Source organism: Nannobrachium achirus, assembly GCF_963921795.1.
Source record: "Nannobrachium achirus genome assembly, chromosome: 24".
Classification (NCBI taxonomy): Eukaryota; Metazoa; Chordata; class Actinopteri; order Myctophiformes; family Myctophidae; genus Nannobrachium; species Nannobrachium achirus.
This window is the reverse complement of record NC_137831.1, coordinates 11,859,621-11,873,932: the sequence shown is the minus strand read 5'-3', so window position 1 is coordinate 11,873,932 and position 14,312 is coordinate 11,859,621. Positions and strand designations below refer to the sequence as shown.

The 14,312-nt window shown below is 43.5% G+C and overlaps 1 protein-coding gene across 1 annotated transcript; it reads right to left on the bottom strand.

Moving 5' to 3' along the window:
* Window positions 1–1,532: 1,532 nt before the first annotated feature.
* LOC308280087 (secretin receptor-like) lies at window positions 1,533–12,537 on the bottom strand (the record flags this gene model as incomplete). The annotated part of the gene is made up of 11 exons (XM_080720349.1): window positions 1,533–1,733; window positions 3,516–3,557; window positions 5,436–5,574; window positions 6,682–6,773; window positions 6,892–6,961; window positions 7,169–7,229; window positions 7,917–8,070; window positions 9,422–9,554; window positions 9,960–10,066; window positions 10,670–10,776; window positions 12,447–12,537. 11 exons carry the CDS (start codon window positions 12,535–12,537, stop codon window positions 1,533–1,535), a joined length of 1,197 nt encoding a protein of 398 aa, XP_080576475.1.
* Between the last annotated feature and the right edge of the window lie 1,775 nt (window positions 12,538–14,312).

Genomic DNA, 14,312 nt, shown 5'->3' with positions numbered 1-14,312 from the left:
TGTTTCTCTGTCTTTGTACGCCTCACACTAAAGCCCTTTGCACACAGGCGCGTTTATCCGTACGGATAAAACGGACAATTTCACTTTTTAAAAAGAAAACAATGATTCTCTACGACCTCATGCACACCGGATCCGAATTAGCCGTGCGACGAGTGGCTGCGGCCGTGCGTTTTTTTCTCGATCGAACCCAGTTCGATTCGTGCGTCTTGTCACATGCGGTAAAAAACTCATCACTCCTTTTATGACTCCTTTTGGGATCCGCAGCGCCGTTTCCGCACAGCCTTGCACACCAAATCCAATGCGTTTTATTCATGCCGCAAACGAAAAAAACGCAACTGTCCTGTGTGCAAAGGGCTTAACTGTACATCCAGGGCAGGGATTTGACATTCACAAAGGGTGGTTTTCGACCGGCAAAGAACCGGTTTAGGGTTCTTTCTCCCGCCTATGGGATGAACCAGAGGTGAGCTTTTCCACCGAGAACCAGAGTTGGTACCGAACCGTAAAAGTTGGTTCGGAACGGGAACCACAAAATCCTTGGTTCCTCTGGTTCAATCTGGTGGAAACGCAAGCCGGTTCGCGGAACGAACCAAGGTTCCAAGAAAGTTGAACGGCACTGGTTCTTGAACCAAGGTTCTTTTGGAGGAAAAGGCCCCATAGAGGCAGATCTCTTGCCAAATCACCAAGGGAATGTGTTTCTGTATCGCGTTGTCTCCCATCTTCTGTCATTTCTTAACCACTTTACATCGCCTCTTGTGGGTGGAGATCTCATTTAAAAAAACGTGATTTTCAGGATTTTGTGTGATGCTGTAGTATGATCATGTAGGTCATTAATTTATATAAAGCAAAAATATGGAGATGAGATGAGCATCTGCCCGACAGCAATGATATACATCGTTGACAGGTTACCCAGAAGTTCATCCTTGGTCCCCCCCCCCCCCCCCCCTTCTACACCACGAATCTCTTTGCCCTAAAAACAGCCACATCTACAAGCTTGCGACTGGGATGTTAGAGTTGAGTCACAAGGGGGGCACGGTAGTGCTGTCGCCTCACAGCTAGAAGATCCTGGGTTCGATTCCCGCTGTGGGCGCTGGGGGTGTGTTCTCTCCTCCGCGTCATCAGTGCCCACACCCTAGGTGGGGTTGGCGAAAGGGCCTTTCTGTGTGGAGTTTGCATGTTCTCCCCGTGTCTCCTAGGGTAGGTACCCTCACAAAAACGGGCAGTAATCCTGGTCTCTATAATGCCTCCTCCTCCTGGCCATCCGTGGCGACTGATGGAGGGGAAAGGAACTGATTGGAATAACGTGTTCCTTCCACGTGCTACGTCCAACCGGGGAAGCTCCCCCCTGTCAGGTGATAAGAAGCGGCCTACTCACTCCTCATGCACTGAAGATGGCATGAGCTCAGTTCGGGGCTCTCCCCAGGTTGGCAGAGGGAGAGCAGAGCCCAGGATTACAGCTTAGGCATTTGGCACCGGGTGAAAAAATAGGTTACAAAATCGTGCGATAAAAATTTAGGACGAGAAAAAGAGTTGAGTCACATGACGTGGACGGCGTCCCCCGGGTGTTGTTGGCTGGCCGCCGGGCCAAAGGGAGGCACGCAGGGCAGCAGGGTGACCTGTGTGAGGGCGGAGCCGCTCTGGCTGATGGAGCCGTGGTGCTGCCCCCTGGAGGCCCGGTGGGGGAGGTCCCGCCCCAGCCGCCACCGCCTCCACCGCCGCTGGATCTCGTGCTGCACCTATAGGAGAAGCAGGAGCGTCACAAGGGGGGGAAAAGTGGGACTGAGTCATGAAAAATAGCAGATCTACAAGCTTGAGCTTGTAGATCTGCTATTTTTTTTAAAGTCGTGAAAATGTGTGCTAATCTTTCAATATATGTATTTTTTTAAGCAAACATTTGCAACTAAAATGTTGCTTCTGGGGGGTCCCTGGAACTAAATATTTTGAGATGGGGGTCTGTGACCAAATACATATCATTTTGGGGGTCCGTCACATGAAAAGGTTTGAGCACCACTGACATAGTAACTTAGGTTTTTCAAAAAACCTTAGAAGGATTTGAAAATATTGAAAAACTTATTCAAAGAAAAGTATCAAAGCCCGCCAAAATACATTTTTGTAAACAAACTCAAGATTGTAGATTTGGTCGACTAAAATCTTCTATTTAGTCAACTAAAACTACAACATTTCAGACAACTAAAATATGACTATGATTGTCATGTAAGTTGCTGGGAATGAACAAGAAGGCTGCCCCGGAAACATGATTAAAGTTAAAGGTGATATGTTTGGTTAGAGCAAAAATGTTTTTGTTAAAAGGTTGAAGCACAACATTGTGATTGTGATAGTACTCATTGCTATCAAGTGTTTGTTCAGTAACATGGGTCTTCCCGTCTCTCCAGCTCTTTAACTCATTAACTGCCAAAAACGTGAATCCCTTAAAAATCCCGTTGTACCACCCTGCCACGCCCGTGAATCCCGTAAAAAAAAAAAAAATCTTATTTTTTTTTTTTTTTCAATTTTTTTTTTTTGGACCCCAAAAACGTTAGTAGGCATGATAGCGATCGCGAAATTGCTTGTTTAACCCCCATACAACCCCCATACAACTCAGGTAGCAGACCTCCAAGCTCACAACAGTGTAAAACATAATGGCTGCTATCTCATGAATGCCTGAACGGATTTCCATTCGGATTTTTTTGTTTGAAAGCTGTGAGCAATGTGGACACACGTGGTGCATTATCTAGGCATGGGTGTGCATGATCCGTGCACTATGAATTACATGGAAGTCTATGGAGACGAATGGCAGTTAAAGAGTACGAAGGTATTGTTAAATGGCAGCATATGAGTTAATGAGCAGAAAATAAATTTTACATTGGGTGGCAAATCTTCAGCCAATCAGGAGAAAGTACCCATTTATCAGCTTCAATGTTATATTTTTTCCACTTCCAATTTTGCTCATTTCTTTGGGTCATCACTTCCAATTTCAATTGTTTATCCGGTGTCCTGTGTGAGTTCTCTCTCCTGATTGGATAACATTGATATCCCAACCTGAAAATGCATTAGCCTATCTGTTTATTCAAGAGATGGAGGGACGGGATGGAGGGACGGGATGGAGTGACGGGGAGACTCTAGTCTAGTCTATAGCAATGAGTACTTTCAGAATATAAAGCTCTTCAGCGCTTATTTAAACAAAAAACACATTTGAGGTAGAAAATGGCATATTTGAACATTGCATGATGTTGATAGACCTTGAAGATGTCAATATTTCAGTGCTTTGTTTTGACCTGTTCCAAAGACATCTGTATGAGAGCAGTGAGATTTAAAGAAGCTGAGTCCCCAGTTAAGTTGTGATTCATAAAGGAATATAACTTCTATCTACGAAAGGATAGCAAATCAAACCTGTACAACTATTTGATAACATTATGATGACTCCTTTAATAGTGCTTAGTCAGATAATAAGGCAGGATAGGAGGGATTGGACTGGTTTCTTTAAACCCCCCTGTCCCCTTTCCAACATAGTTTCTTACCTCTCCATTCATGAAACAGTAGAGAACAGCCACCACAAAGCCCTTAGAGAAATAGAAGAGTAAAATGTTCTGAATACCGTATTATCTGGCAGAAAACAATATGAGCAGAGCTGTTTATCTTCTAGCACTTGTGATGTTTTGGTGACACCTAGAGGCTGTTTCAGATATTGAAATATCCTAACACCAGGGCCAGTTTGATTTGGAACTGTTTCAACACATGAATTGCATGGATTGTATTCCATAGAAGCCACTATGTCGTCTTTATGGAAGCAGGTTGCGACGCAGAGAAAAGAGCTGATCATCTACATGCTCACAATGTGCCGCGGCGTGACACATTGTGAGCATGCGGATACGCTATTTTCTCTGCGTCTCTGCGTATTTTTTATAAAGGCAAAGGTTAAAGCCTCAATATGCAATTTTTTCAACATAGTTTCATAATTCTTAGTGTTAATTATTCATGAAACTTTTCAGTCGTGAGTTTTTAATTTGCTTTAATCCATGCACCTACACACGTACTTACGTAGGGGAGAGTGGGATAAACTGAGACACCCCTGTATCTAGGCAATGGAAAACATTTGTATGACCATTATATTTTCAAGCCTCTTGAATTCCCCCCTTGCCATGAAGGAGACGACCTGAGAGTGCTGTGGAAAACATGCTTTTTATTTTTGCATGTAAAAGTAAATTCTCTTGCTCAAATCATTTTACGACCTTGATTTCTATGGTCTGTCTCAGTTTACTCCGGTGCTGGGGTAAACTGAGACACAAGACCACTTAAAAAAACAAAAACAAAAAAACAATCATATTTTCACTGCCTTTTGTCTTGGATACATTCTAATAATCCCAAATTACTAGGAAATTAGTACATTTTTACTGATACTGTATATCTTTTAGTTTGCCTAGAGCAGGAGTCTTCAACAGGGGGTCCAGGACCCCTAGGGGATCCTCAGAGTTACTACAGGGGGACAGGGGGTCCTTCAAATCTTTGTGTGATAGAAACCTTTTTCTCCTTCTTTATATAACCACTTGAACCCTAGCGTCCATATTCTGAGAAATGTAGCCAAAAATAGCAGATCTACAAGCTCACGCACTGCGAGGCGTTGTGAGCTTGTAGATGGGCTATTTTCAGCAAAGAGGTTTGGTGGAGGGGAAAAAGAGCACACTAAGTACAAGTCAAGTCAAGTTTATTATTGCGACCGTCAGGGAGCAGTTTACTATGAAAACCTCCACCGGCCGTCGGTCGGTCGGTCGGTCGGTCGGTCACACGTCACACGTCACACCTTTGCCCTGCTCATATCTCCGCATCAGTATATAGGGCTTGTTTGTTTATTGTATGACATCACGCCACATCATCAGCTGTGGACTCTGTGATGTCATCGTATCGCATCAGTATATAGGGCTTGTTTGTTTATTGTATGACATCACGCCACATCATCAGCTGTGGACTCTGTGATGTCATCGTATCTCCATATATGGCCATCTCCGTATATGGAGATATAAGTCGTCCATGCCCAAGTATGGGCTGGTGAGGTCAGACTTTGTGTGATGCGTAGGTTATCTCCATATATGGAGATTCAACATTCCAGGTGTAACTATGGCTACCCGTATGACGTGAGAGGTGGAGGTTGTGATATTTGTGGAGATAAGCGACCAACGGTCGCTTATCTCCCGATTAGGGAGTCTTACTGGTGTATTATGTTCAAATGGTTACATTATCTGATAACACAAATTGACATGAATCCAAAATACACTGTTGATTGTGCTATCAAACGATACTATATGGTCCCTGCTTTATCTCTCTCTCAGCTAAGAGGTCCTTGGCCTGAAAACTTTATAGATCCCTGGCCTAGAGGGGAGCAAATATAAAAAGTGTCTCAGTTTATCGGTTACCCCACTCTCCCCTGCGCACACGGATCATACCTGCGTAGATGACAGAGCCAGCTCCGCAAAGTTCCATATCTTGAACACCAAACCGTTGAGTTTTACAGGTAGGAAGCCAAACAGGATGTAGTGCAGACCGAACAGTGCCACCAGGAAGAATGTGGATTTGATCAGTCTCCTGCTCAGAGAAAACAATTGCATCAAATAAAAGGCACAAATACGGTTAAAGCCATCTGGGGGCGTATCCTTACACTCGGCTGTTTTATTGAAAGAGGATGCTGTGTTGTTACTGATAAATATAGACCAGGGGTCTTCAACGTTTTCAGGCCAAGAACCCCTTAGTTGAGAGAGAGAGACAAAGCAGGGACCCCCACAACATAGATTCCATTATGGTTTCATTGTTTGACAGCACAATTATCAGTGTATTTTGAATTCATGTCAACTTGTGTTTTCAGATATTTATCCACTTGAACTGTCAATACTTTATAAACATGACCTTTCACTCTGTACTTAGTCTGCTCTTTTTCCCCTCTACACCAAACCTCGTTGCCGAAAATAGCCAATTTGGCTAGTGTGTAAGAGATATAGAGATTGATAAAAGTTCTCGGCCGCCATGACTGATTTAAGTCAAATGGATTCCACAGAAGCCATGCTATGGCTTTTATATACTAGGACCTTGCCTGGGGGTGCGCACAGTATATGAGGGATTCAATGTAGCAGTCTCAGAAGTAGAGCTGGAGAACCCAGACGTATCAGTGATGTCAGTCATCTCCAAATTTGGGCATTGTTTCAGCATGCGGATGTTACCATGGCGGGGACGCATGCGCAGTACAGGCGGCGGTATGACTGATGTCAGAAATGATGTGGGCACTGTTTCACCAGTTTATGCCCATATATGGTGTTCCGTGTCCTATGCCCATATATGGTGTTCCGTGTCCAGGCCAGAATGTGACGTCAGTACTTTGACGTCAGAGTACTGTTGACAGACGTCGGACAGACAAGACAAGACAAAAGATCTTGCCCAACGGGCACTCCAACATGGAACACCATATAAGGGCATAAAGATCTGGCCGAAAAGGCACTCCAACATGGAACACCATGTATGGGCATAAAGATCTGCCCAACGGGCACTCCAACATTACTTCTGAGACTCCTACATTCTCTCTCTCTCTCTCTCTCTCTCTCTCTCTCTCTCTCTCTCTCTCTCTCTCTCTCTCTCTCTCTCTCTCTGTATATATTAGAGCATTTGGAGTGTACAATATGAGGGACCAGAACCACTGCTCACTTATACTGATTGAATTCATTCCTGGGTCCGTCTGGCTGACGCAGCTTGCCCACCAGAATCCTCAAGATGCCAATGAAGAAGATGAGGTTCACCTGAAACCATGGCACTCTGTGTTTATCATGTTACTTCACTGATCAAATTACTTCAGAAGAGGATCAAACTTAAACAAATTCAAATCAGAAAAGAATGGAAGAAGCTATGTTTACTTACAAATATGAAGGGTAGCACTGGTACTCGAAGAATCCACCAGATCCACTCATGTGTCCTCGTTTCCCAGCAGCTTTGGCGATAGGATGAAAAGAAAATAATCTTGTGACTTATTATGCTTTATTAGTATGCCTACTGGCTACTAGTCATAACTTTTGATAGACTGTATACACTGTCACTGTATAAGACTGGAGGTCTGTGGCACTTTGTTTGCTGACTGAATTCGATTTTAAGAACAAAGAGGAAAATATGAGTGACACATTATTCATATTATTCTTACCCTTCATCTTCATAAAAATATTTGGCACAACCCCAGGAGATGATAACGATCAAAGGCGTACCTGCAACAAAGAAATATGATCGTCTTGAAATTATCAAGATTTACAGACAAAATCAACACTGCTGCTGTCCCTTACCCCAGTGGTTCTCAACCAAAATAATCATATTGGGGACCCCTCACCCTGACGAGCACTAAGAGTTGAGGCATTTCATTTTGTATTGGAAAGGAGTCAGCTTAGGTGGTTCGGGCATCTAGTACGGATGCCCCCCGAGCGCCTTCCTAAGAAGGTCCTCGATGCACGTCCCACTGGGCGATGACCCCGTGGCAGACCAAAGACCAAATGGAAGGACTATATCTCCAAACTGGCTTGGGAACACCTCAGTATACTCCCTGAGGGAGTGGAGGAAGTTGCTTGGGATAAGGAAATCTGGAAGTCTCAGTTGGAACTGTTATCCCTCGACCCGATTCCGGATAAGCGGTTGAAGATGGATGGTTGGATGGATTACACAGTTCTATTGTGAAAATGTTCACAATTTCTGCCTCTAATATTTCACAATTTGACCAATGTTTATTTTTTCATTTTAGAGGTATTAAAAAAAGTCCTTAAATTGTCACTTTAGAAATGTGCATATAGCCTCTATACACTTAAACTATATGTTGGTTTTGTTTACTGTTGAGTGAGGAAACAATGTTGCACATTAAGTTAATCATCTGGGGACCTCCCACAGGTGTAGAAGCAGAGCCTTACCCCAGGCGAGGACGAGGTACCAGGCCAGGTGTTTCTTGAGCGAGAAGAAAGACCTGCTGACCAGGGTGTAGAGGAAGTGGCCCTCGGCCAGCAGCCAGCTGTAGTTGGCCAGAATGGAGTAGTTGGTGAACAGCAGCACCACCTTACATGCCACCTGCCACACACACACACACACATGCGCGTGCGAACACAGGACCAGGACAGGAGGTGAGGCAAAGCTACATACAGTATGTTTAGGGTCTGAGATATAGTGGAAAGTATTGGAAGTTGGAAATAAAGTTAAGTAAAAAATGCCTCAAAATTGAATGTTTCCCCTTTTTGGGTCACTGAAAGAGTACGTGTGAACGGTTGAAGGACACAGTTGTACTGAGTACACGGTACACCCATCTGGAGGTACAGTCAGCCTAGGATCCGTCTGCAGCAGGCATTACGCCTGTCATATTAGCTCGTCATGGTTAAGACTTTATGGCATTTGTCATTACTTGGTGGTTTTAGCTTGTCAAAGCGCACATGCTCAAGTGCGCGTTACCTCGTAAATCAATCCATTTTAGGGCTGTATCTGCGTGCTGGGAGAAGAGAGGATTCATTTCATACTTTGCTTTGGCGAGAAGAGCAGCTCGCTGGAGGGAAGAGGAGATTTCACTGTTGCCCTTAGCAATTATATGGGCTGTCACAGAACTTAAAGCTGCACTACGGAACTCTTCTAGCCTTGATTTGAACCCGGTTTCCTGCAGACATTTTTTTTCCTCCAAATGGCCAAAATGTTTACAGGGCTGAAGTGGTTAATGAATGTTTTGTAATAATAATCAAAAAAGTTTTCAAATAATTGTAGCGGAGTAAAAGTACAATGTTTGCCTCTGAGATGTAATGGAGTAGAAGAAAAAGTACTGAAATTTGGAAATACTCCAGTAAAGTAAACATACCTCAAAATGGAGTACTTGTACTAAATTTTGCTTTACACCACTGGTCTCAGAAGAAGCAGAGTAAAGGACTTTCCACACAGACGCGTTTTCTTCGCACAGAGAAAACGGACGATTTCATTTTTTAAAAGAAAACAATGATTGATCTACAACCTCATGCACACCGGATCCGAATTTGCCATGCGGCAGGTGGCTGCGGCAGTGCGTTTTTTCCCAGATCGAACCCAGTTCGATTTGTGCGTCTTGTCGCATGCGGTAAAAACTCATTGACTCCTTTTATGACTCCTTTTCGGATCCGCAGTGTGGATTCCGCACAGCCTTGCACACCATATCCAATGCGTTTTAATCATGCAGCAAACGGAAAGAAGTCAGTGATAGAAGAAGTACTTCCATTTTTCACAAATATTTAATGTAAGTGTCAACACGCTATTTTAGAAATAGTCTGTTAAAAGTACAAGCCCTACTTCCTTGATAAATACACTTTACTCTTCCCCTTTATGTATTCGTATAAAGCACTTTGCAAACAGTGTGTTTGTACTCAGTAAGTGCTAGATGTTATGGGCGTTATTAATAATCCTTTCTTACTGGGTAATAGTCGCACTGGTAGAACTCCTCATCCGTGAAGAGCAGAGAGTCTCTGACGAAGATGAAGATGGCTCTCAAGATGAAGGACACAAACAGCTGGATGTGAATGTAGTTCCTGGTACAATGGAGCTTCCTGGACACGATGCAGATGTTTGAGTTGGAACATGTATTGTGAAATACATATATTTTTGAAAAAACACTTTTTCATGTCAAGGACCCCCCCAAATGATAATGTATTTGGCCACAGACCCCATCTCTAAATATTTAGTTCCATGGGACCCCCAGAAGCAAAATTTACAAATTTACAAATGTTCACTTTAAAAATACACATGTTCAAAGATTTGCACACATTTTCACGAACTTTCAAAATTAGCAGATATAAGCTCGCTGTGAGCTTGTATATCTGCTATATTTTAATACCTAAAGTATCAAATAATTCCAGGTCTTAATTGGTTAAAGAACGTTCTGTACTCTGATATCTTATAGAATCATAAATGACACATTGGCAAGGCTGGTGAACAACATGCAGACTGCTTACCTAAACATACAGAGGATTGCCACGGCGACGGTGAGGGAGATGAGTGACAGGGCGTATCCCGCTGTGTACATAGCTTTCACATAGTGGAAGTACATGTGGTCTGGAGACTGCAGACAAAAGGAACACACTGATGATGCCATATATTATAAGGGATTGGTATGTAAGATAGCCAGAGATACAGTGCCCTCGATACCAAAGTAGGCTACTCACATTTTGCTACTTAAGTAAAAGTATCAATACTGCAATGTAGAAATACTCTGTTACAAGTAAAAGTCAAGTTCAAAATTGACTTTAGTAAAAGTGCAAAAGTATTGGTATCAAAATGGACTAAATGGAGATTGTAGATCGGCTATTTTCTGAGCGCAACCAAACATAAAATGACATGTCTTTTAGTTCTACTGGATCTCTTCGCCACTGGTCCCTCCCGTAAGATTTTAATCTAGTTTTCAGACCCCCAAATTATTTAACTTTTCTCACTCAACAAACCAACAATGACAAATTAACCATTGGCCAAAGTGTTAATATTAGAGGCAGAAATTGTAGATGTAGATCTGCTATTTTCACAATAAAAAACATGTTACACAAAATGTAATGCCTCAACTCTTGGTGCTCGTCAGGGTGGGTGGGGGGGGGGGGGGGTTAAAATATGGTTATTCTGGGGGTTGCGGCCTGAAAAGGTTGAGAACCACTGTGCTAAGAAGCTGTCAAACCTCTGGCAGGGAGTGGAACATCTCATTGAAGGTGAATCCACAGGCGTCTTCATGAGGAGACAGGAGGTCTGACCAGCCTTTCACAGTGCAATTACGAGACAATTGACCTGAGGAACTCCACAAAAAAAATACCATCAATGCACATTCACTTTAGGGATGGGACGCAAAGCGATATTATCGTTTATCGCGATAAAAAACACTCGCGTTAACCGTATTGTGGAGATTTAATTTATCGTGATATCGTCCTACATCATGCACTCAATTCACTTTTTTTTTTTTTTGTCAAGCTGCATATACCACTTAAACCCTAAAAGGTACTTATACGTACTTGATACAGTCACATCTTTTCACTCTCTATCAAAATGTCTTTGCCAAAAAATAGCCGATCTACAACCTCACAACGCGTTGTGAGCTTGTAGAGCTGCTATTTTTTGGCAAATGTTCTGCCCCAGGATTTTTATTATCGCGATAATATCGTAAATTGTGATTTCTTTTATCACAATAAACAATATGAAATGTTCATATCGTCCCATCCCTTTTGCATTTATGTGCACGCATGCACGCACACGCACACATAGCAGAAGGATTAAGCTGTAGGCTACTGTTTATTGTGTGTCTGACTGTTTATCATACACTGTTGATCGATAGGCTGCAACACCACGTGTGTGTGTGTGTGTGTGTGTGTGTGTGTGTGTGTGTGTGTGTGTGTGTGTGTGTGTGTTGTGTGTGTGTGTGTGTGTGTGTGTGTGTGTGTCCGTGGCGTAATGCATTCCAAACTGGGAGGAAACTCTGAGAATCCATTCCCTGGTGAAGATGATGACGTATTGCCCATGTGAAGAAGTGCCACCCAGATTTACTTTCCCTTTTTAGGTATTTCAATCAGGGGCGTCACAAGGGGGGCAAACGTGGGACTGAGTTACTAGGGCCCAAGGTGGAGGGGGCCTTAATTATTTTTATACTTTAGCTATTGAAGAATTGCAGATATACAAGCTCGTGAAAATGTGTGCAAATCTTTGAATGTATTTTTTAAGCGAACATTTGTAACTCAAATTTTGCTTCTGGGGGGTCCCTGGAACAACATATTTTGAGATGGGTTCCGCGGCCAAATACTTATCATTTTGGGGGTCCTTCACATGAAAAGGTTTGAGCACAACTGACATAGAAACATGGAAAGATTTGAAATATTCAAAGACTTGCACAAATTGTCAACATTTTTCAAAAAGCAGATCTACAAGCTTGCAGCGCAGCACTCAGTGCCGTGCTGTGAGCTTGTATATCTGCTAATTTTCAATAGTTAAAGCACCACATAATGTGTAATAATGCGTTCCCAGTCTAAATTGGTTAAACCCCCTCCCCCTATGAAGAACATTCATGGGGGGGGCACGCAGTGAATCCTTGTACCCAGGGCCCAGAATTTGGTGCGACACCCCTGATTTCAATAAAAGGTAGTGTTTGCGCAGATGAGACGACCGTGGCATTTGTCTGCTGACATAAATCTACTGTCTGTTAGTATGACCCATCCCTCTCTCCACTCTGTGTACATAACTTTATGGCGGTTTGGATAGCTACTGAGAAGAACAAACTGTTTTAGCATCTAATGGAAACAGATTAGTCCCAAGGCAGAGACAGTAGATAATCAACTGGTACTCTCTGTGACTGATAGCGAGGCTTGTGTGTGTGACAGTGTGTGTGTGTGTGTGTGTGTGTGTGTGTGTGTGTGTGTGTGTGTGTGTGTGTGTGTGTGTGTGTGTGTGTGTGTGTGTGTGGCGCGTCTCACCTGCAGAATTAAAGAAGTCTGGGCAGGGCTGTGACACCATGTCTCCTGCGGTGGCGTGCGGCCAGCAGTTCAAGTGGTCCCACATTCCCATGCAGTCCACTGTACAAGCACACACAACAGGCTATAATTACAGTTCTGGTTCTCATACTGGCATCCTAATATGTGAGGGGGCCGTGTTTTTCAATTACTTTTGTATTTATTTTCTTGATTTTGTTTTTCTTTTCATTATTAAAATGATAATTCTAATTGCGACCATAGGTCGCAGTTTACTGTGAGAAACGGCACAGCTTGTCCGCATCCGTCTGGATGTGTACACTTTTTTTACGGTCTATGGGTTTGTCACTCTGACATCATGCTCCGATGTCACTGTGATGTCAGGGGAACCACTCTTAACAGTCTTTTTTGTTGATATACGCCTGACACTGTGGTTCCCCTGACACATCACTGTGACATCGCAGTGACATCAAAGTGATGTCAGATAATCAGAGCAGGGATCTCCATATATGGGCATAAAAGGGATTGTATCCCAGATGATGCCCTGTTAGGAGAACCACACTAACAGGATCCATATATGGCCAAGACAGATGGAAAAGACAGATGGCTGGTAATAATAACTAGAAGCTCGGCCGCCCTTCGGGCGGCCGAGCGTCTAGTCGGCGACCTGGCCAACTCGGGAACAATGTAAATAGGGAATGAATGCCCCGCCCTTTAATGCAAACCTCATTATATCTGTTGTCATAGGATCCGTTTTGACCATCTGTTTGGCCGTGTGTCCATTTATGCCCATATATGGAGATATCTGTCTGTCTACGTCCATTTCATGCCCATATATGGAGATCTCTGTAGGACCCGTTTTGACTCATATGTTTGCCTGTGTCCATTTATACCCATATATGGAGTTATCTGTCTGTCTGCATCCATTTTATGCCCATATATGGAGATCTCAGTAGGACCCGTATTGACCATCTGTTTGCCTGTGTCCATTTATGCTCATATATGGAGATATCTGTATATGTCTGTCTGCATCCATTTTATGCCCATGTATGGAGATCTCTGTATCTGTTAGTGCCCCCGACTACCTGCTGCAGGGGGAAAAACACACGTGCCGAATTTTAAAATAGGGAATGAATGCCCCACCCTTTAATGCAAACCCCATTATACCTGTTGTCATAGGACCCGTTTTGACCATCTGTTTGCCTTTGTCCACTTATACCCATATATGGAGATCTCTGCAGACACAGTACCGGTTCCGGCCCTACCCTTTAATGCAAACCCCATTATACCTGTTGTCATAGGACCCGTTTTGACCATCAGTTTGCCTTTGTCCACTTATGCCCATATATGGAGATCTCTGCAGACACAGTACCGGTTCCGGCCCTACCCTTTAATGCAAACCCCATTATACCTGTTGTCATAGGACCCGTTTTGACCATCTGTTTGCCTTTGTCCACTTATGCCCATATATGGAGATCTCTGCAGACACAGCACCCCTTACTTTACTTACAGAGCGCCCCGGAGTTCCCTAGCCCCTGGGCTCCTTATTCCCCTTTATTATTTAAGTTTAGCGTGAGAGGGAACTGCCCGGGCTTATCCACATTATTCACCTGGTTCTCTTAAAGGCACAGCCCGCTAATTCCCCTGAACCCAACCGCTCTGAAGAGCACCCTGAACTTTGCTCACCTCGAAGTGAGAGGAAGAAAGACTTTAGTTTATGCCACACTCAGAGAGATTTTTAGTTGACTCATCTAGCGTATGTGATGTCAGAGCCTTTTATGAAGTGATGTCACAATGAGTCAGCGCTTGCTCCGGAACAGCCCGATGTCAGTCATCTCCGCATACGGAGATTCCAAATCTTTCGTGCCGGAT